General features: G+C 39.1%; 1 protein-coding gene across 3 annotated transcripts in view; it reads right to left on the bottom strand.

Annotated features, from left to right (window-relative positions):
• LOC114702977 (SLX4 interacting protein) overlaps positions 1–23,035 on the bottom strand; it is a 167,319-nt gene that overhangs the window by 42,173 nt on the left and 102,111 nt on the right. For 2 of the 3 annotated variants that reach the window (XM_037205253.1, XM_028883594.2), the window contains 2 exons: positions 13,433–13,522; positions 8,761–8,881 (listed from right to left, as the gene is read on the bottom strand). In XM_037205253.1, coding sequence (XP_037061148.1) covers positions 8,761–8,881; positions 13,433–13,522 — 211 coding nt within the window. The remainder of the gene's footprint in view (positions 1–8,760; positions 8,882–13,432; positions 13,523–23,035) is intronic. The other variant, XM_028883600.2, reaches the window with a different exon arrangement.

The raw sequence follows: 23,035 nt of genomic DNA, 5'->3' as shown, positions 1-23,035 counted from the left end.
GCAAGATATAAGGTACCGGTAAGCCATGAGCCACGTGGTAACTTATAGATTAATAAAAATGGGTTAATTTAAGATAGAAGAAGTAGATAACAAGAAGCCTGCCATGGCCATACAGTTTATAAGTAATATAAGTGTCTGAGTGATTATTTTATACGTGGGTTGTGGAACTGCAGGGGCTTGGTGGGACCTGGAGAGAAGCTCTCCAACTAGAAATGGCACCCAACGTGGGGCAAGAGTTTCCACCTAAAACCTGAGAAAAAAAGATTCTAAAATGGAGCTAAAAATAGTTCCCAGTTGTCTCTCTCAAGTTAGCAGCCTGCATGTTTGAGCTACTATGGTGGGTTCCTGGCATGTGCACTCGACCTGCAGTGTGGTGGGAATGAGGCCTCTACAAGTGGCACATTATGCTGCCTTCTGGATTTAGCCTTTGCTGGTACAAAACAAAACAAAACAAAACAAAACAAAACGAGGTTTCTGGGCTACAAGCTGCTTTGATAGAATCATAGACCCACTATTTCTGAGAGTTAATGGCTTCCAGAGCTGGCAGAAAACGTACCACCACCATGTTGGGAAGCTGAAGTGGGCGGAGCCAGCAGCCACAGCGCTGTTTCAGTCTTAGAATGCTGCAGTTTAAAACAATAGGTTCACAATAAGACTGATTCAGATGTAATAGTTTACAATGTATGTAAAAATGTACATAGGTTTGAAAGAGAGAGAAAAAGGAATATATGAAGTTATATAAACAAATGATAGTTTTTAAAAGTAAAGTCTTTAAAGAGACAGTAAAGGTAATATAAAAAATAAGCCACGTAAAGATGGCTATCACACAGAAAATCTGGATTATGTTCTCTTTGATATTCATAACTGAAGAAAAACATCTGATTGTAAAAGCAGTTGAGTTATGCCAAAATGTATATTTTAAAGGTACCTTGATTTCAAAATTTGGATGTAAGGATATGTTGCTTTGGAAAGGAGGCTCTGCTTTTGTTTCTACGGAAAGCCAGAGGCTCTTGATTTGTTCCCGATTAAGATACATCAGGTTTGACCAGCCAAGACCCCCTGAAAGGTCTCCGATGACACCATAGCCCAGATGATCCAACATCCAGATCAGATTCAAGATAACTGGCTCAGATGATACACCCTCACAGACTACTCCATGATCCTAAAATTTTCTTTGTGTCCCCATAAGATACAGCACCCCCCCACCAGCAGGAAGTAGTGAGAGAAGCTATGCCCAAATTCCCAAATATACCAAGCTGGCTTTAGAGATGGAATTGGCTCATTCCTTCTCTAAACCCAGACATATTGCTTTAAAAAAAAAAATGGTTAAGAGATTCTTGTGTCCCAAATCAGAAGAGCCCTCTGATATGGTACAGAGAAAAACCAAGATTTTTATTTAAAACAGGTTGATTATAAATGCGATCTCTTTCTAAAAAAGAAAAGGGGATATGATATAGATATATAGGATATAGAGATGATAGGGTATAAGGGTAGATTAATGAATTTACTTTTAAAGAGCAACAACTTGTGTAAAATGTTTTACATTGGTATAGATTTTAGTTTATGTTTAAAATGTTTTACATTGGTATAGATTTTAGTCTATTGATACAAGTTTAAACTTAATTTTGTTATACTCTGTGTGTGTGTGTAATATATATATTTCTATTCTCATTTGAGGCATTATGTTTATGTAACTCATTTAGGTTGTAAAGGATAATTAAGAAATACAGATTAATAATTAGTCTTCTATGATAGTCAAACTTGTAACATGTTAGTTAAGTTTTCTAGGTATACATACATATATTTCAGATAGATAGGTAATCTTCAAATACTTCAAAGACCCACAGAATATGGCATTTAAAATGTTTTAAAAATTTAGACTTTCTGGACAGTGAGACATGTCTGCTCCTGGCAGCACCGATTTACTTCAGAGAAGAGGATGGGCATCAAAGACACTCCATATGGAGTTTATCTTCACCTTGACAAAAATAGCCATTTGGGCAAGAAACTGTTCTTGCCTGGACTGCTTGATTGACTGGACATGCAGGACCCATAGAAAGATGACTACTGAACTTTGCTTGACAAAATGGTCCTTCAGGTTCCTGATTTGCAGAGGAAACTGCCAGACATTCTACAGGACACTGAAAAAAAAAAAAAATGACCGAGAGATTCTAGCCCTGTGGGCTGAAGACAGGTGCCTCAACTTTACAAAGGAACATTAGGTGACTGTCCAGGCTGCCAGCTGTCTCTGTCTACCCTGCAAGACTCCTGAAAGTTGCTTGCATCCTTCTCCCGTTTCTCAGGTAATATTATATCCTTCTGAGGTCTTTGATGTAGTTGAAGCTATATAGTTACAGTTTTCCTTAGTTATGATAAAAGATAAGTTAGATATAAAACATTAGACTCACAACTATAAGATAGATAGGATATCTTCTTTAATTTTGCCAAATAAACTAGTTATTATAAATAGACTAGATATTATAACTATAATTCTTGCTTGATAATTGTTTTGTTATCTGTAATTTTACTATGTGAAAGTTAAAACCTTCCTTTTAGAAAAAAAAAAGAAAAAGGAAAGTGCTGTGGGATGTTCTGTATGTTACATGTGTTGCTTGATTGAGTAATAAATAAAACACTGATTGGTCAATAGGAAGGCAGGAAGTATAGGCGGGATAAACAGAAGAGAATTGGCGGAAGTAGAAGGCTGAGGGGGAGAGGCCTGCCAGCCGCCGCCATGACAAACAAGATGTAAGGTACCGGTAAGCCACGAGCCATGTGGCAACTTATAGATTAATAGAAATGGGTTAACTTAAGATAAAAGAAGTAGATAACAAGAAGCCTGCCATGGCCATACAGTTTATAAGCATCTGAGTGATTATTTTATACGTGGGTTGTGGGATTGTGGGGGCTTGGTGGGACCTGGAGAGAAGCTCTCCAGCTACAAAGGAAAACGTGGTACAAGCTGACAGGCAGTTCCTCCAGGGTCTTGGCCTTTATTTTAGAGACTCTGAGAATATCCTGAATGGCTTTCTACAGATCTGTACAAGGTCAGACCTGTGATTTTAAGGGATGGCCTGACTATGTATAAACAGAAGGTGGCACACTGACCACAGGACAGGAAGCCAGAGTGGTACCTGCTACAGCTGTCCAGAAGTGGGAATCCAGACTGGCTGATGGCTACAGGGAAAGGGGCTGGCCATGGTGTGAACCTCAACAGATATGCTCAATGGTTTGAATGGGAGAAGAGACAAACATGGGGCTTTTCTAGAAAGTTTCCTTTCAAAGATGAATGTGTGTGTGTGTGTGTGTGTGTGTGTGTGTGTGTGTACATGTGTGTATTATTTCTTCTGGTTATACTATCATTTCACCACACTAAATGAAACATTCATTCCACTAATGGTCACTAAAGGCTGCACAAAGCATATAGGGCCTGGTTTGTGGTTGTGCAACTAGACAAAGTCAAGAGCAGATAACAACAGGAAAATCATTTGCAGGGGACCTAGAGATGACTCAGGGATTAAAGCACTTGCTGTACAAGCATGACCACTGGGGTTTTGATCCCCACAACGCACATAAATGTCACTAGGCACAGCCACTTGCCTATAATTCCTGCCTGGGAAGATGGGGATGGGGGATCCCCTAGAGCAAGACTAGCTATATCAATGAGGTCCGGGTTAAACTGAGAACTGCCACAATGGATAAGGCAGAGTAGTCAGTGATAATTCCTGACATCATCAACCTGTGCCTTCACATGCATGTGGCACACATGTGTTTGCACACACACACATGTATACACAGACATATACCCACATATTCCAACACACATGCAGACATATGTCAATATTCTTAGAGAGCTCTTATAGGCAGGGTGTGTATTTCTAGTGCATGCTTGTAATTCTAGTATTGGGGGCAGGGTTAAGCAAGGATATCAAGTTTGAGGTTAGCAAGGACTCTGGACAACTCACGTAGACCCTGTTCCAAAAACAAAAAGTAAAAGAAAAAGTTATAGCTCATATAGCCCACTAGTAGAACACTTTCAGAGTCTATGTGGCCACAAAACTATAAACATTAAATCCAACTCCGACAAATATGTGTATCACTAGAATGTTCACCATACTCTTCTTTAGAACTAACAGTATCAAATGCAATCCAAATTCCACCAATAAATTAAGAGCACCAATGTTTAATGGAACACTGTGCAGTCATCAAAATAGCAACGTGGATCTGGAATAAGTCAAAACAATCTTGAAAAAGACTAACAAATTAAAAGACTAAAGACTAAAGCTTTCTGATTCCAAAACTTACCACAAAGCTATGGTATATCAAGAGGCTGCAGAACTGGTACCAGGGACAGATACAAACAACTAAAGCAGAATAGAAAGCTTAGAAATAAACCAGCATTGATGCTCAAATAATTATTGACAAGATTACCAAACCCATTCAATGTGAAAAGTAATCTTTTAACAAATAATACCAAGAAAACTGGACAACCATGTGAAAATGAGTTTTAACTTTAATTTACATATAAAACTAATTCAAATGGGATCAAGTTACTAAAAAAATGGTTAATTTTTAAAAATTCCATAGAACTTCTATTTTTACAAGAAAAGTTTCACAAGACAGGACTTGGCAATGACTTCCACAGGCATAACATCACAGCATTGGCAACAAAATAAGTGAGTGGCATTCTGGGTTTAGCACATTCAAAACCATCTATATAATAAGGTAAATCATCAAGAGAGGGAAAAGACAAACCACTGAATTTGAGAAAATATTTGTCAAATTCGGTTCAGTCTTTTCCTGTCACCATGGAAGAAACTCCTTCTCAGAGCAATTAAAGAACCTAATGCCTCTTGTAATAAACCATACTGCTTGGGGTGTTAGAACAGCTATAGAAGAGAGAACAAAAAATTTGGGAAAAACCATAAAGTGAATTTTTTGGCAAACGTCTATAAATGAACAAAAAACAAAATTAAAATAACAAATAAATGACATAATTGAAGGTCTTGTAGACACAGATGTGGATGTAACAATAATTGCACTAGAATCTTGGCATCCAAATTGGCCTCTTCAGGAGGTAAATGTTCAACTTTTAGTGACTAGAACATTATCTCAAGTGAAACAGAAGGTGAGATGGGTCAAATGTATAGGGCCAGAAGGACAGAGAAAAAATTAAAGCCATATGTGGCTAATATAGCTATGAATCTATGGGGCCGTGATTTGTTAGCACAAAGGAATACCCATAATAACATTCCTCCAAAATCAGAAACAAACCATAAACTAACATGTTTCTGGGAAAAAATTAGAAGTTATTATACAGAACAGTCACCAACCATCTAGATTGCACAAGAACAGGGCATAACAGCTGCTGATCTTTCAAAGACATCAAAATCCCTACCTTTAAAATGATTAACAGAAAAGCCTGTGTGGGTTCAGCAATGGCCTTTTACAAAAGAAAAACTACAGGCCTTAGAACAGCTGGTATAAGAGCAGTAAAATGCCCAGCATATTGAAGAATCAACCAGCTCTTGGAATTCTCCTGTATTTGTTATTAAAAAGGAATCTGGTGAGTAGAGAATAGAACAAGCCACTAGATTAAACATAGATGCCAGGCAGTGGTGGTATATACCTTTAATCCTAGCACTCAGGAGGCAGAGATCTATTTAGATCTCTGAATTCAAAGCTACCCTGGAGTACATGAGATTGATTCAGTCTAGCAGAAAAACAGCCAGGCAATGGTGGCACATACCTTTAATACCAGTACTTGGGAGTCACATGCCTTTAATCCCAGCACTTGAGATCCCACACCTTTAATCCCAGTATTTGGGAAGCACACACACCATTAATCCCAGCACTAGAAAGGAAGTGATGGTTGGGTAGACAAAGGTATATAAAGCATGAGGAGACAGGAATTGAAGGCTTTGCAGGCTGAGGAGTCCTAGAGGTGAGACGTGTCAGTGGCTTGTTTCTTTGTCTCTGATCTTTCAGCATTTACCCCAAAATCTGGCTCCAGGTTTTTTTTTTTTTAATTAAAAGATCATTTAAAATTTGAGCGACATGTTTGCCAATTATACAGTCAATAAGGAATTTATATGCATAATATATAAAGCCCTCCAAAAACAACCTTCCCTCAAAAAACTCCCATTTAAAAATGGACTAGGCATATAGACATTTCTCCAAAGAAGATATATGAATAGCCAATGAATACATGAAAAGATGGCTGGCATCACTAATCACTAGGAAAATGGCAAAACAACAACAGCAACTACAAAACAAACCATAATTACAGATTGTTTCACATATATTAAGATGGCTATTATCAAAATATCAGGAAATAAGGGTTGGCAAAGATGCAGACAAAACAAAACCCTTGTGCTGGTGAGGATGTAAAATGATGCAGTCATGGTGACAAAACATGTTAGTCCCTCAAAAACAAAAATCAAAAGAATTACCATGATCCAGAAATTTCTCAACATATATTCCAAAGAGCCAAAATCTTGAAAAGATAATTTGTATATCAGTGTTTGCAGCAACTTTGTTCATAACAGCCAAAACATGGAAACAATCCACCAGTAGATGAATGAGCAGGCCATGTGACATATACTGGAAGATTACAAAATATGTGAAATTCTTATAAATGTCACTATAAGAATGCTAAAAATGTAACTGTAAAGGAAATAAGCCAGACAATAAAATGACAAATATTACATGACTCCACTCATATGAGGTACTGACAGTAGTAAGAACAGGGCCAGAAAGCAAAACTTCTGTTACCAGGGGCACAGGCTGGAGGATAAGGACACATTATTCATGGCTAAAGTTCCAGATGGGACAATGAAAAACTTCTGGATATTGGTAAGGTAGTAACTGTATAAAAATGTGAGCATATTTATGCTGCCAAAAGTATACACTTGAAAGTTGTTAAATAGTAAATTTTATCTGCACTTTACAACAACAATTTTTTATGGTGATATATGAAATTATTTTTACAATATATTAGGTGGGGAAAGGTTACAGAATTGTGTACGCAATAAGATCACTTTGTCTGTTTAAAACTCAACACGCCTTTTCCTCACACAAACCTGAGGACATATTCTTGTCATCTTAGGACCAGAACTGTCTGTGAGAGAAGCTGGGTATTGAGTACTCAGTCTCAGCAGTCAGGGCTGGGATGGAAGGGAAAGGCTGGCTGGAGTACAGATCAAACCACCTACTGTAAAAGCTGCACCAGAGACAGGAATCTTAGAATCCAGCTCCATTCTTTTTCCTGTTGCACCAGATAAAATGTGAGACAGGCCAGGTCTACTTAGGCATAATGTATATAAAAACCTACAGTTTTTCTCTGAATTTATAACAATACTGAGTGGTAATTCAGAGAGTGTCGTCTAAAGCCAGTTCTCAACCTTTGTAATTTCGTTAATACAGTTCTTCATGTTGTAGTGACCCCTCCCACAAACATAAAATTATCTTGTTGTTACTTTATAACAGTAATTTTGCTACTATTATGAATTGTAATTTAAATATCTGATATGTGACCCCTGTGAGGTCGCAACCCATAGGTTGAGAGCCGCTGGAAAGCAACATTGCTTGGTTTAAAAATATCATTCTCTAAGCCTTTCACTTTGGGTAACAAAAGCTACTTGCTTATTTATCATCTACATAAGGTGAGCACTCTGGATCAAGGAAGGTTTCAGAGGAGTACATAATTCAGTATTTTCCCTAAACAGTTCAGTATTTTCCCTAAACAGATGTTCTATTAACATAGTGGGATTCACCATAGTCTACCAACTGTAGTCTGATAATTACCATGCACTGACTGTATCTGTAACACAGGCTGATATGAAATGCTGATTTTAAGTAAGAAACAAACAAACAAAATAAAATAGAAAAACAAAGCAGAAGACTGGGGGAAAAGAATAAACATTGGGGTGGAGGCCGCAAGAGCTAGGTCTGGATTTGAGCTCCACCACTTATCTCTCGCCAGAGTTCTCACTCAGCATGTCACTATATCTCTATCACAGGCACCAAGGTAAGAATTGGGGACAGGATGAGGGGAAGGTACTAATAAGCCACAATCTCGATCCTGAGATGACCTTGTACTTGGTCAAGACACTTAATCTATAGACTCTCAGCTTCCTCACCTGCAACTCAAAGACAAATACATCACCGTGTCATCACAGGTAGAATCTCAATGTTGTGCCCTTCAGGTTTTGGAGCTAGTAGTCTGTTTATGAAGGGGCTGCTCTGTGTCCTGTGAATGCAGTGCCATCCCTGGCCTCTACTCACTACAGGCCAGCAGCACCCAATCTTTTGCCAGTAATGACAACCAAAACTCTCTGCACACATTTCCAAGTGTCCCCCAGGAAAAACATTGCTCCTGTTTGAGAACATCTGAAATAGTGACATACTAGAAAACATTTTTAAAAGCATAAGATACTGAATCAATTTATGTCAGTATTAATATAAATCCATTTGTAAGACTATTTGTCAAAAAAAAAAACCCAAAAAAACAAAACAGACCTTTAAAGTTTTACAGTTTCCTTAAGAATGTTTTATTTGCTATTTTTATATATTTTGCCTACCATTAAAAGCCCTTTAGGGCTTTTTGGTGCATTTTTGTTACTCAAACTCAGTATCTTCATTACAGCATATTTTTCTAATGTATCACTATGCTAACACGACAGAGTCAAATATAATTGCAATCTCTACAAAGCAGAAATTCTATTTTCTTTGTCCAAAATCGCAGTGCTTGTTGCCTACCTTTTAAGGACAAGGGACTGGATCTGGTGAATTCTGCATTTGATGGCCTGTGCTGTTTATACATGCCCACGTACTCCTTAACTCTGGAATCAATGGTTTCTTTTAACAGCAAGCAAACTTCCTAAAGTAAATTTAAAACATTAGACATTTCTGGTTTAATGCAATGCAAAGAAGAAAAGATTATACATGCTGAAAAAGCAAATGCTGGCATTTAGTTAGCTTTTGAACCTAGCTGTGAATGCTGTGCCATCTTCCAGGGTGCAGTGCACGTTAAATGTGCTACCAAAGAGAGCTCCATGACTGATGTTGGCTCACTTTAGTTGCTCTCTGCCTCAGTTTCACAATTCCAAATGGAAGATCTAAAAGCTTACTTCAAAAGCAGGATGTGACTTCAGGAATGTTTTCATATAAGTATCAGTCCACCACACTATATGGAAAGAAGAGATAAATCACATGGAGCTGTCTACATAGGTTCAGCATGGGGCTTGGGGTACTTACAGAGGCAGAAAGGAGTGTAAGAAGATTCCTATAGTCAGTACAGGTGGCTTGGGGACAGGTTACAGCTGCCACTGGCTCTGGCCCCTGTCTCACTGCACTATTGTCCTGCTTGCAGATACAGTGTTACCCGATGTTATTTATACAAGAAAAGCCAAAAACAGTGGAGTGGAACCTTTCATTTTCCAGCATGGTTCAAATTTATTTTTTATATTTTACTGTGGTGTAACCACCATCACTCATTGGTTTCTGGCCTTGGGTTTACAAACACAAGAGAGTCAGCATGTTGGCAAGAGGGTAATGTGATCTTCTTACCATTGTGATTATGCTCTAGACCCAACTACTTTTTAAAATCACATTCATATTCTTCATTCATAAATGATAAGAGTAACTTCTCGTGTCTCTGGTTATTAGATAGCAGGACCAGGCTTGAATTCAATTTCAGCACTCCATATTATTAATAAATTTCTAGAGATACTAGTTGGCGTATAATATTTGCAAAGGACAGCAACAAAAAATAACTCAGAAATCCAACCACATAATGTTTATTAATATTCTGTGTAGTGTTTCCTGCATTACCAAGAAAATGCAATTTACCATAGGAAATCAGGAGAAGCTACATATAAAACTGATAGTTAATGAGCGATAAATCCTAGATCAATTCTCAACAATTCTGCAGCAGATTCAGAGCTGTTCAGGTCACCTCAAACTTGTTCCACTTGTTTCTCAGAGAGCCATCAATCACAGGTTAATTGTTGAGACTCTTTGTAATTACAACATGAACCAGGTTTTTGGCTGCTTATTCTTTTTTTTTGCAAATACCCCTTAAACAATATATAAAACCCTTGATTTAACACAAACATAGACATTTCTACATAAAATACAAATGCCAGTCTCTTCTCTCTTGCTTTTTATTTGCAGCTAAAAGATGCAGTGCTTCGTGGAATATAAAGATATCCATTTACAGCTGAATGCTTTGGCACTGCTCACACTATACAAAGGCAGCCTTGCCTCATACTGTTGTTCTAGCAATTAAATAATTTTTGCTTCACATGCAGGGTTTAACTATGACTGAGCAAGAAAATATGTAGAAGACACACAAGGCAACAAGGATTGTTAAAATTTGGTCATAAATACCCTATAAGGCTAGAACTAAAAATAGTATGACAAAAATAGAGCCCATACACATGAAGTTTCTCACTATATTCTAGGCATTCTTTATGGGAATCAGGTTTCAGGAATTAAAAATGGGCAATGTCAGAGTAGACAGATACCTAAGAACTGATGTGCAGGCTGGGTAAGGCATTTTCTTCAGACCCAGGGCAATGCAGGAGAAGAAAACAGCCAGCACTATCTGAGAAGTAGGTGAAAGACCAAGTAAAAATCCATGAGTGAGAGGGAGACAGGCGCAGCTTCCCTATGCTAACAGAGGCTCGTGTTTGCTTCCTCAAGTTTACAAATGAGACAATTTCAGTTTGTCTCTTTGAGTCCAAAGACAACTTGACCTGGACTCAAATGAAACATATGTTTAATATATGAACCCAGTCCTCTTTTTAATCAAAGTGACTGTTAAAATGCAATCAAACTGGTTGTTTATGAAACCCCAATCATGAGATGATCTAGAGATTAAAAAACAAAAAAGCATTGATCGAACATATGTAAAGTCAACCTTTCTTCAAGTCTCCTTCTGAAGACATGGACATAAATTATCTATGACTAACTCCAATATCAGTGAAAGTATATTGCTTAATAGAGGCAGCAAACTATCAGTTTGCTTTGAGAGGAAAGCTCAGCTTGGTAGAGTAAGCAGACCTCTTGCATTCACCACTGAAGCAGCTCTCTGCAGGTCCCATCATGCACCTCTGCTAAGTCATGCCTCACTGCTCTGGACTAGGCACTAGTTGGAACAATGCAGCTGGATGTGGCACCTTGACAAGAAATCTACACTTGTGCTTTCCAGAGGAGGTGGTTCACATTATCTTGGCTCTAGAATATCCCATATCAACCATTCTTGGTCAAAACTGCCTAAATATCAACGTTAAAGGTCTACAGCTTAAGTCTTCAAGCTGTGAGGGAACATGGGAAAGTTGGGGCCTGAAATGGTGGATCTGAGAACCTTTCAGAAGTCATAGGGTAGATTCCTTGTATGAAATATTACTTACTTTGGTGGAATGAATGTACTAATTTGAATCATATGGACATGTGTTAGTGGCCTAGAATTTGAGATTACAAGATGGAGAATAGAGGACAAAAATCCTGACCTATTAAATATAAAGTCTTCAAGAGAACAGTCCATAACTTTGTGTCTTCTTCTTAAAATTAGGTCACTAGGTATCCCTGCAAAATAATGACCACAAAGTACTGGTTGTGTTACCATTTGACTGAGTGGGTAGGTAGGTTAGTTTTAGGGACATGAACAAATGATCACAACAAACAGCAGGTTCCTCTCTCCTGTTACTCGTCTTGTTACTATTCAACATTCCTGCTTAATACAATTTACTTTTCTTTACTCCTCTAAAAGTAATGGCAGCAGATAAACACTAGGAAAGAATGAAGAACAGTATGTTTTGAAGGTTTTTAAATTACATTTACTCATTTACTTGTAGTGTATATGTGTGTAGTTGTGTGGGCACACACATGACACTGTGTACCTGTGGAGGTCAGAGGACAATTTACAGGAGTTAGTTCTCTCCTCCCACCTTGCCTGTCCTGGGAATTGAACTCAGGTCAGCATTGGGTGGCAGACACCTTTACCCATGGAACCATCCAACTGGCCTATTTTGAACTGTTGAACAGGCCTCTGCCTCAGTATCTGTCCCTGATCTCTACAGAAGGAAACAAACAATGATTTCCCACCACAGGAACTCACAGAGAGGGTGTTGAAGCCACAGGAGACTGAGGTCTTATCTGGTCAAACTTATCTGGTCAAATTTGAAGACAGAAGAGGAGGAAGCTCTAGGGGAGGTCAAATATCAGACTCAACCCTTGCAAACCATGGGAGAGAAGCATAGGTGGAGACACAAGGATAACTCTTGACTCTCCTGTAACTTAACTACTAATAACTGGTTTTGAAGATTTTGATTTTGATATATGGGTGTATGTGTATGTGTGTGCTGGGAACTTATCTCGGCTCCCCAGGAATGAGTCACTTCTTAAATAAATAGTTAACTATTGACTGGAAAGCCTTACTAATAAAAAATAATTAAATGACACATTTTATATTTTAGATGCATTAACCATGGTTAAACAAATACTTAGGAATGGCAGAGATTTTTTTTTTTTTTTAACTCTGGCATGCAATTTAGTAGAAAGTCTAACTGCTCATGTGGCAACAGCAACTCATCAGTTTTAGGCTGACCATCACAACTGAGATCACTGAAAAGCTTAATCAACTGTAGCCAATTTTGGAAGTAAACAGTAAAATGATTACATTTTATTTAAACAATTTTCAATATTTCTAGGCTATGAAGTTCACCCAACAGCTTTTTTTCCCCAAAATTCTCCTAAAATTTCATGTATTAGCAGAGCAAAACTAAATACTCCAAACTTGTGTTATTCAATCAATCCATCCATACCAACTACCTGCTTTACTGGCAGATGAGGAAGACTGAAGTTCCTCTTCACTTGTCAAAGGCCCATGACAGCAAAAAGAGGTGAATATGGAAGTCAGGATTAATACAAATGTGGATTAGCCTTGTGTGAATTCCACACCTGTTCCTGGTGCCGCTGGCCTTCTCAGATTAAAATCACTGCCTGCTTGGAGTAGTTTGGTTTCTTTTTCCTCCCTTTCTATTATAGAGAACCATTTTCCCCAAAGTAAAGGGGATTAGAATTTTTGGTATAAATAACAGAGCCTGAGATGAGGACATAGAGATGATGAGGTGCCTACCAAACATGTAAAGGCCCTAGATTAAATCCCTAACACCAGATGTACACACACAGAGAACCAAGTCAACAACAGATTAGCATAAGAAACATATGGCTATGTCAGTTTCTCAAAGGCAGAGGTGGACACACATGTATATTTGTTACTAGGTATTGTCTTACTTTTCAGTAGTTAACTATCACTCAACTTTTTAAAGGAAAACATTAATGAAAATGAAAACTGAGAAGAGCTGACATTTCTTTCAACAGGTACAAAAAGAAACTGTTTAAAGAACAAAAATGTTTGTTGTACCTCTTTCTTCTGTTCAGAAAACCAACTGGAATCTTTGTTTGAATGTTGTGGCACTATATGAAGATCCACAAGGACAGCAAAATTTCCACACTGAAAGAGAAGGGGTGAATATTTATTAATGGCAGAATGTATCTGAAGCTCATGCACAGTAGATAACTACAGAGAATCTCACAAACTCCTCACACAAGAAAACAGCAACAAAATCACTCCTGGATAGAATCTCAGCATGGCTACTAACATTCGTAAGTTCATATTTATAGTGGAAATGTTAAGAAGAAACATAGGCTTAACTAGGACAGAAATGACAAATAACTGTCTCTAGACTACATCTTGAAAAGGGCTCACCAAAAATTTTAGTGGCAGCTGGAAGGCTGCCAAACAGAGAGAGAAGTTGAACACAGCAATCAATACTAGGTAGACTTCAGAAAAGATCAATTATATACAGAGCCAGGGACATCCTTTCTCTGCCATGGAATAATCCTTCTGTACACTGTGAATATGTATTACTCTCATTGGTTAATAAAAAACTGACTTGCTAGTAGCCAGGCAGGAAGTATAGGCAGGACAACCAAACTAAGGATGCTGGGATAAAGAAAGGTGGAGTCAGAGGAGTTGCCAGCAGACTCAGGGAGAAGCGAGATGAACATGCTGTACTGAAAAAAGGTACTAAGCTATGCGGCTGAGTGTAGATAAGAAATATGGGTTATGGGCTGGAGAGATGGCTCAGAGGTTAAGAGCACTGGCTGTTCTTTCAGAGGTCCGGAGTTCAATTCCCAGCAACCACATGGTGGCTCACAGCCATCTGTAATGAGACCTGGTGCCCTCTTCTGGCCTGCAAGCATGCATGTAGGCAGAATACTGTATACATAATAAATAAATAAATGTTAAAAAAAATATGTGTTATTTTAAATGTAAAAGATAGCCAGTAACAAGCCTGAGCTATTGGCCAAGCATTTATAATTAATATAAGTTTTGGTGTGCTTATTTGGGAGCTTCTGGTGAGACAGAAACTTCTGCCTACATTTCTCCTCAGTAGTAAAGAATATATATAAGCTATTGTCTTTTGACAAGAAATTAGGTTGACCAAAGAGCTTGGACTAGAAATAAATACCCATTAAAAACAAGAAGAAAGAAAACCAGAGAATAAAGAAGGTAGACATTGGATGCCAGTTATCAAAACTAAGGAGAGTTTCAAATATGCTGTGAATTTTCAAAGCTTGTTTTCTTAATCTATTGGCTAGCTCATGCAGAACGTTAAGAGAAAAAAATGAAAATATTGTATGTCTGTATGGTACAATAGTATAGCTAACTGAGTACTCAAAATATGACTACCATGGCTGAAAAGCTGACATTTTAGTTTTATTTAAAGTAAATTTGATAGCCCCATGTAGCTAATGTCTCTACACTGGACAGCGGGTAGATGGATCTCAGGAACAGATGTAGCCAGGCTAGAGAGATGGCTTGGCGGGTAAAGTGTCTGCTGTGCAAGCATGAGGACCAGCCCTGAGATGTACCTCAAGTCCCAGTGCTGGGAGGGCAGAGACAAGCTGGCCAGTAAGCTTTCTGGAATCTGTCAGGCAAATTGAAATGGCAAGCTCCAGGTTCAATAAGAGACCCTGTCTCAAAAAAGAAAGTGAAGATCAATGCAGGAAGATGCTGACCTCTGGCCTCATGTAGGAACTCATGCAGGGGAACCTGTAGGGGCTCGTGCACAAACACATACACAGAGGCAGTCACTTTACAAATCTTCACACCTCATGAGTCATTTCTGAGATTACCAAGATAACAGTAAACAAACACTGTGGAAAGGAAAGAATGTATAACCAAGACCATAGGTTGGGGATGTCCAAAAGACACAGAGATTCAGTCAATAGACATGTAGGAAAGTCACTTTTATAAATCTCTAAGAAGGCCTTTAATTTCCTTTTTATACTTTAGTGAAAACATGATGAAAGCAGATTTAACAAATGGTGCTAGAGCATCAGGTACAAACACAAAAAGAAAAATGAAACTCAAGTGGCATCCGCCTTACTACCAGACACAAAATTTATTTTGAGATGGATTACAGACTTAAGCATGAAAACCAAACACTATTATTCTCATCATAAGGGCAGGAAAAGAATTCTTATGTATGATCTAGAAAATAAAAAACATTGAAGGAAAAATTGTTGGTTAAATTTGATATCATCAAAAGAAGAAATGTCGGAGCCGGGCGGTGGTGGCGCACGCCTTTAATCCCAGCACTCGGGAGGCAGAGCCAGGTGGATCTCTGTGAGTTCAAGGCCAGCCTGGACTACCAAGTGAGTTCCAGGAAAGGCGCAAAGCTACACAAGAGAAACCCTGCCTCGAAAAAACCAAAAAAAAAAAAAAAAAAAAAAAAAAAGAAATGTGGGTTCATCAGCAATACCACCAGTGGAATGCTATGTGTACTGCAAACTGGATAAAATACACTCAGAAATACGCATGTCTGACATGAAGGATTGGTATACAAAATATGGAAACAACTTCTATGGGCTGATAGATGTTCTTAAAATCTAAGCTTAAATACATAGCACAAATATGAAAAATGGATGGCTGCACATGAAAAAGTGTTCAACATCACTGTTCACCAGTCAAATTCAGTTCCCAATCAATAGCTACAGCCACAAAATGCATGAGAAAGAAGTACAAAGACCAATAGTACACCAAATGGCATGGAGGAGATGAAGCAGCCACAGCTTACACACTGGTGGGAATGGAACTGAGCTGAACCACTTTGGCAAATGTTGCCAGTTTCCTACAAGTAGTCATGCACTTACTGTCTAGGCCAACAAGGCCGCCCTACAAGTTTACCTGAGCCTGAGAGCTCTGTTTACACTAACCCAAAATGAAGACAGACTCAAGGCTCATCAACAGGAGAATAATCTAGTTGTATTCTGGTCACACAATGGAATAGCATTCACCAAAATGTTGACACAGCCAAAATAGACTCATCTCAAAAACAGAATGAGCTAAAGAGGCCAGACCAATGGATGCTTACAATATGGCTCCATGACAGGAAGTCCTACAACAGTGAGAGCCATGTGTAGTGAAGTGCCAGGGCAGTTCCTGACAGGCATATGAAGAAGCCAAATGCAGTGACAGGAAGATGCTGGGTCCTGAAGGGGATCTTGGTTGTACACCTAATAGCAGTTCTTCTGTTCTCACCTTGTATAAGTCATTGACCACTAATAAATAATTTTAAAATGTAAGTATGAGGTCTGAAACTGTGTGTATATTATATGGCCTCCTATGAGACCAGTATACCGTGGCCATCTAAATGCAACTTAGTATGATGCATCCAGAATTTATTTTAATTAAAGAGATCCAAGAGAATATTAGAAAGCCATAAAAAATATCAGTGTATCACATGGTAAAATTGAGAACTGCTTTGTGAAATGTAGGCTGTGTATGAGTTATGATGAAAGGCTAATTTCTTTTTGTGGGCTGCAGTAAAAAAAATGTTTGAAAACCATATTCAAGTATATTGTTATGCTTAGAATTTCTTCCAAATTGTTGATTACAGATCTAACCTTCAAGGTGTATGCTGCCACCAGGTGGAGGTCATATGCCACAACTATAAGATCTTAGCTGGAGGGACAGTAACATTTTCTGTGCCATGTATCTCTCTTTAGCCAACTGAAAAATCTGATAAAATGTACTCAGAATGCTTTATAAATACATAAAATATAATATATGGGATTAAAAAACTGACTATATTGAAGTACATTTATCAAAATCTTTAAAAGTGGTCCCCAATATGTGATACAGTAATAATGTGTGCGTGTTTTGCAGGCAATGATTTGTATCACAAACTGATGACCCAGTGATAACAGCACACTGAAGGCAGTGAAGTACATCTCTGGCATTTTCAGATATCTGCAGCAACTCTAACCACACAGAGCTGTGATTTCTAGTGGCCACAAGCACTGCCAAAAAAAAAAAACAAACAAAACAAAACAAAACAAAACAAAAAAAACCCACTGTATTGTGAATCCTACAGTCATAATAAAAAGAGGCCTGCCTTTATGAGAACTTGGTCATAATCGAGCTCCAGCTTCCCCATCTAAGTCCAGTGAAGCTCCCAATGAAACACAAGGTTCAGTTTGGAGTTTTCTCACACCCCAATCTATGCTTGATTATAGATTAATTAAATTTTTCTTTCTTTAAATAAATAAATCCTCAACTCTTTTTTTTTTTTTTTTTTTGAGAGGGGGAGGCTGGGGGACAGAAGGAGGGAAGAGGGGATCTCTGAATCTTTGATTGGTGTGTAAAATGAATGAAAAGTTTTTCTTAATAAAAAAAATCCTCAACTCTTACACTGGCATTGCAAGAGAGAACTTTCCTAGGTTTCTGGAAGATTCTGTGCTGGAAGGTTCTCCCCGGACAGCTAGCAAGCCTTCGTTCTCTGTAAAAGAAGCTTAGATATCTACACTAATCAGGAGTATTGTGCCTTCTAAAATTCTCTGCTCTCAAAGCTCCACTCTTCTCTCTCATGAATAACCTGAAGGGAACAAAATAGGATTCTGAGCACTGCAGGAGGCACAGCCTCCCTTTCTCCTCAGCCTTAATTAGGAGGTTGTTTCTACTCTCAGAACAAAAACTCTCCAGTTCTCTTCAAGACAGGAAACATATGAACCATTACTTCTTCCACAAGCCAGAGGCAGTCATTAGAAGTGAATCCAAGGGCTATAAGAAATAGTTCCATATCCCATGCACTGGGTTGTGCATACACAGGCCATGGCTCCCTCACTTTCACCCCTCCATTTAGAGGTGGCAGCCCAAACCCAGGGAGACACCCTGACATTGTCTTTCCCTAGTCCTCTTGAATAAGTCCCTCATCTTGTTTTATTTTTTGGATGAGTTCTCAGACAACCCTCCACTCTTGTTCTACTGTCCATATCATCCCCACTTAGACTACTCCACTCTTGTTCTACTGTCCATATCATCCCCACTTAGACTACTCCACTCTTGTTCTACTGTCCATATCATCCCCACTTAGACTTACTCCACAACTTGTTCTTGTTCTACTGTCCATATCATCCCACTTAGCTACTCCACTCTTGTTTCTACTGTTTATCATATCATCCCCACTTAGACTACTCCACTCTTGTTCTACTGTCCATATCATCCCCACTTAGACTACTCCACTCTTGTTCTACTGTCCATATCATCCCCACTTAGACTACTCCACTCTTGTTCTACTGTTCATATCATCACTCCACTTTTAGTATTCTATCTTAGACTATCCACTCTTGTTCTACTGTCCATATCATCCCCACTTAGACTATCAGAATCTTTCTTAGTATTCCTGATGTACCTGCAATATCATCAACAGGGCACTCCCTGGTAGTACGAGCCTTTCACCTGTCCCCACTGCTGTTGTCCATTGCATGGTGGGCTCCTCCAGCACCCTCCAAGCCTACCATGCATAGCTCTAGGAAGCTTTTCTGAACAGTTTAATCTTCCTCCTCTGGATCAGATATATTTTTTAAAGTGCTCATAGACTTCTGCATTAAATGACTGGTCTGTGGAAGAGACATCCCTGCTAGAACATGAGCTCCAGTAGAAATGAGTCCTTAGGCAGGTCAATCCTAAAGCCCTTCTGATTAGCATTCTAGCAGCCCATGAACATGCTTCACACTTAGTAGCAGGAAGAAAGAACATATGACCAAACAAATTACCCTGAGTTTTAGGCACATCATCAAGGAAAGGGCTCAAAATCCCTTTCTGGGAAAAGGCCACTGCTATTGAGCCCAATGCACTGATAAACTAATACCTTCCTCTCTCTTTATTCTGTAGAGATAATAACTCTCATCACCAGTGGCAACAGTTATTTTTTCAAGGATCCTGGGACTACCTGGCCATAAACTCTATGCCAGACAAGCATATTGGTTATTTCACCTACTGCATCCCTAAGAATGTCAGAGATGTAACGCTATGTTGTGCTTTCTCTATGAGTCTTCTGAGGGAAACCTTGTCTGTTGACTTTACAAAAGTATAACAAAAGTGAAAATGTTAGCATGTCTCACCATGAAAATCAACACAAGCCACAGAGGTAGAAGGGTGTGCACACTGTCTGAGTCCCTCATCAACAGAGGAGCACAGCCAACATAGTACTGCACACCCTCATGGCACCCACCCCCCATGGTGTTCACCCTAGGACCAGAGGCAACAGAGTGAAGACCCTGCCTGGGAGGTGCTGACTCAGTGAATCCCATAGAAGAGCAAGCTGTGGAGAAAAAAACAACCACAGCATTCAGAGAAAGAGGCCCCATTAGTTCGGTCTCCCAATCCAGACACACAACTCAATGTCAGCACATGATACTAATGGCAGGAAGCCCCAGGCTACAGAGGAGCCCTACAAGGGCAGAGGGAATAAAGGGCCTGGCAGGCTGGGAAGCTCTCCAAAGCAGGACAGAGCATGACAAGCAGTAGAAACCAGAGCCAGGCAGATGTGTTTAAACCCAACTGCACAAAGAAGACACAAGGCAAGGCCATCCTAAGGGGACAAGGAGATCTCTTAGGCACCAGTTTTCCTATATGTGAAATAAGAGGATCCATCAGATCTTCAAAGAGACTTCCACTCTAAGATCCCACCTCCATGGTTGTCTATATACTTGTTCCCACCTGTACACATAATGCAACTGTCACCATGGAGACACACACAATATGGCAGCTTGTCCTATCATTCCATCATGGCCCATACAAAGACATTACAAAACCCCACATAATATAAAATGCCAATTACATGGCTAGAAATCACCATATGAACTACAGGAAATTTGGCTGGAGATGGCCAAGAGAAAGAGTTCTGCAAATAATATTCCCTTCTCTGTGGTATTCCATGACACACCTGGGCAGTATTAAACTCAGTACTGCCACAGCACTTCTTCCTGCCTCTGCTCTAAAGCTTACTGCCATCAGCAAACACCTAACTATATCCATATCTGTCCCACTCAGAGTACTACATGAATATCTACTTTCTGTTACCTGGGGTTATCAATTCCCAGTACTGAGTATGACACATGGCTGGTAAAGAAGGGGATTTGTGAAATTAGGGAGAACATCACTGGTGAAAATAGCTCACTGGCTTTGTTGCTCTAAGAGAGACCACTTCCCTTTCTTTCTTTCTTTCTTTCTTTCTTTCTTTCTTTCTTTCTTTCTTTCTTTCTTTCTTTCTTTCTTTCTTTCTTTCTTTCTTCCTTCTTTCTTCCTTCCTTCCTTCCTTCCTTCCTTCCTTCCTTCCTTCCTTCCTTCCTTCCTTTCTTTTTTTTTCCTTAACATAAATCCAGCTACTCTGAACCTGCTAGAAGAGAAAGTAGGAAGTAGTCTTGAACGCATTGGCATAGGAGATCACTTCCTAAATATAACACCAGTAGCACAGACACTGAGAGAAACAATCAATCAATGGGACCTCTTGAAACTGAGAAGCTTTTGTAGAGCAAAGGATACGGTCAACAAGGCAAAGCGACAGCCTACAGAATGGGAAAAGATCTTCACCAACCCCACATCTGACAGGACTGATATCCAGAATATATAAGGAACTTAAGAAATTAGACATCACAACGACCAACAGTCCAATTAAGAAATGGGCTATAGAACTAAACAGAGAATTCTCAATAGAGAAAACTCAAATAGCTGAAAGACATTTAAGGAATTGCTCAACATCCCTAATCATCAGGGAAATGCAAATCAAAACAACTCTGAGATACCACCTTACGCCTGTCAGAATGGCTAAGATCAAAAACATTGAAGACACCTTATGCTGGAGAGGATGTGGAACCAGGAGAACTCTCCTCCACTGCTGGTGGGAATGCAAGCTTGTACAACCACTTTGGAAATCAATATGGCACTTTCTTAGAAAATTGGGAATCAATCTCCCCCAAGATCCAGCTATACCACTCTTGGGCATATACCCAAGAAATGCTCAATTATACCACAAGAGCACTTGCTCAGCTATGTTCATATCAGCATTGTTTGTAATAGCCAAAACCTGGAAACAACCTAGATGCCACTTCCCTTTCTTTATATCCTATCCTCAAAACGAGGCTACAGAATCCAGCTCATACTTTACAAGTGAGACTACCTCACATACTCATGGAAATGGGCAACAATACCCACTGGTTAAAGCCAAGGGGCTACTTTCCCACCTTCAAATCAGTCAGTAGAACAAGATGCAAATCTAGGCTTTGTGAACCAGATCTATCAGAGGGATGTTCTTGGGTCAAGTCAATGGATGGCATAATCTTTCAGTTGAAGTTTTTCTAGTTGAAAGGGATGCAGAGAAGGGAGTGATAAATATGAGACCAAAGGGAGTTGGGAGAAGACAGCTGCTTTTTCCTACTTGTTCATTGTAGGGCTTCTAACTACATACAGGTCAGGGGTAAGCAATTTTCCAGTCATTCCAAAATTTACAGTAGATTCCTTACTAAGATTGGGGAAAGATTCCAGAGACAAAGAGCAAATCATAAAGAAATAAAGAAGAAAGATGAGGGGAGAGGCAGAGTAAGTGGATTTGATGATAGCTTCTATAAAGAGAAAAAAAGAGGCTGGTTGACGTCCTTTAGCAAACTGTTCCTGGTCTTCTACTCATGAAAGAGAAAGACTTTTGCTTTTTGGCTAGGGTAATGATAGGGCAACTTACAAACAAGGCTTGGGAAGGGACATACCATGATGATGGAAATAAAGCAGTGCCCACTGAAAGTGGTGTTAGTGAAGGGAAGCTTTAACTAGGACATGCGCACATAACTAGAAACTCTATTCATCAGTATGTACAGAGTGCAGTTAAGAACAGGCTTCTGGTCACTCATTGGTTTAGATCCTTTCCCTAGCAATTTCCAAATGTAATCTGTAGCCCTCTGACCTCAGTCACCTGGCCTGTGGCAGATTCAGAGCATGTATAGCAACAAGGGACACAATGGCCTAAGTGTAGGGCAGGTGATGTCAACCTCTCTCTCCCCTCCTCTCCAAAGGTGGTATTTGCTTTAAATTCCAGGACACTTTAGTTAGACTCTATATTATCAATTAAAAAAACCTTTACATATATGTAGTACACAAGTACTTACCTATCTATACTAAGATCTAATAAATGCCTCACAATTCTTTTGTAGCTTTACTCTAGCAACACATTGCTTCTTAAAAGAGCAGACAGATGGCTTATAATCATGCCAGATGGCAAAGTGAAAAATATAAATGCTGCTCTTCCACATTTCTGCTGCAGTGAACATGAAAGAAAAGATAACTACCCAGAAATTACTGTGGACTCCTGAGAGTCTCCGAAGGGCTGCAACGCAGGCACCATCCAGAGTTAGCAGCATGCAAGCTGGTCTGGGACATGACTGGGACCAATGATGGCATATTACCCTGAAGTAGAGGAGTTTGGAAAACAAGAGTTCAGTCCCCTTATATTTCTATCATAGATCTCTCTCTCCCTCTCCCTGCTTCTGTGTGTGTGTGTATGTGTACATATGTGTATGTGTGTATATATGTATATATGTGTGTGTACATTAGAAAACACTCTTTTATACCCTGATGACAAACTAAAAGTTGGGTTAACTTGAGTAGAAGGAATTTATAAAATAT

Source organism: Peromyscus leucopus, chromosome 4 (genome assembly GCF_004664715.2).
Source record: "Peromyscus leucopus breed LL Stock chromosome 4, UCI_PerLeu_2.1, whole genome shotgun sequence".
NCBI classification, from domain to species: domain Eukaryota; kingdom Metazoa; phylum Chordata; class Mammalia; order Rodentia; family Cricetidae; genus Peromyscus; species Peromyscus leucopus.
This window is presented reverse-complemented; position numbering and strand designations above follow the sequence as displayed.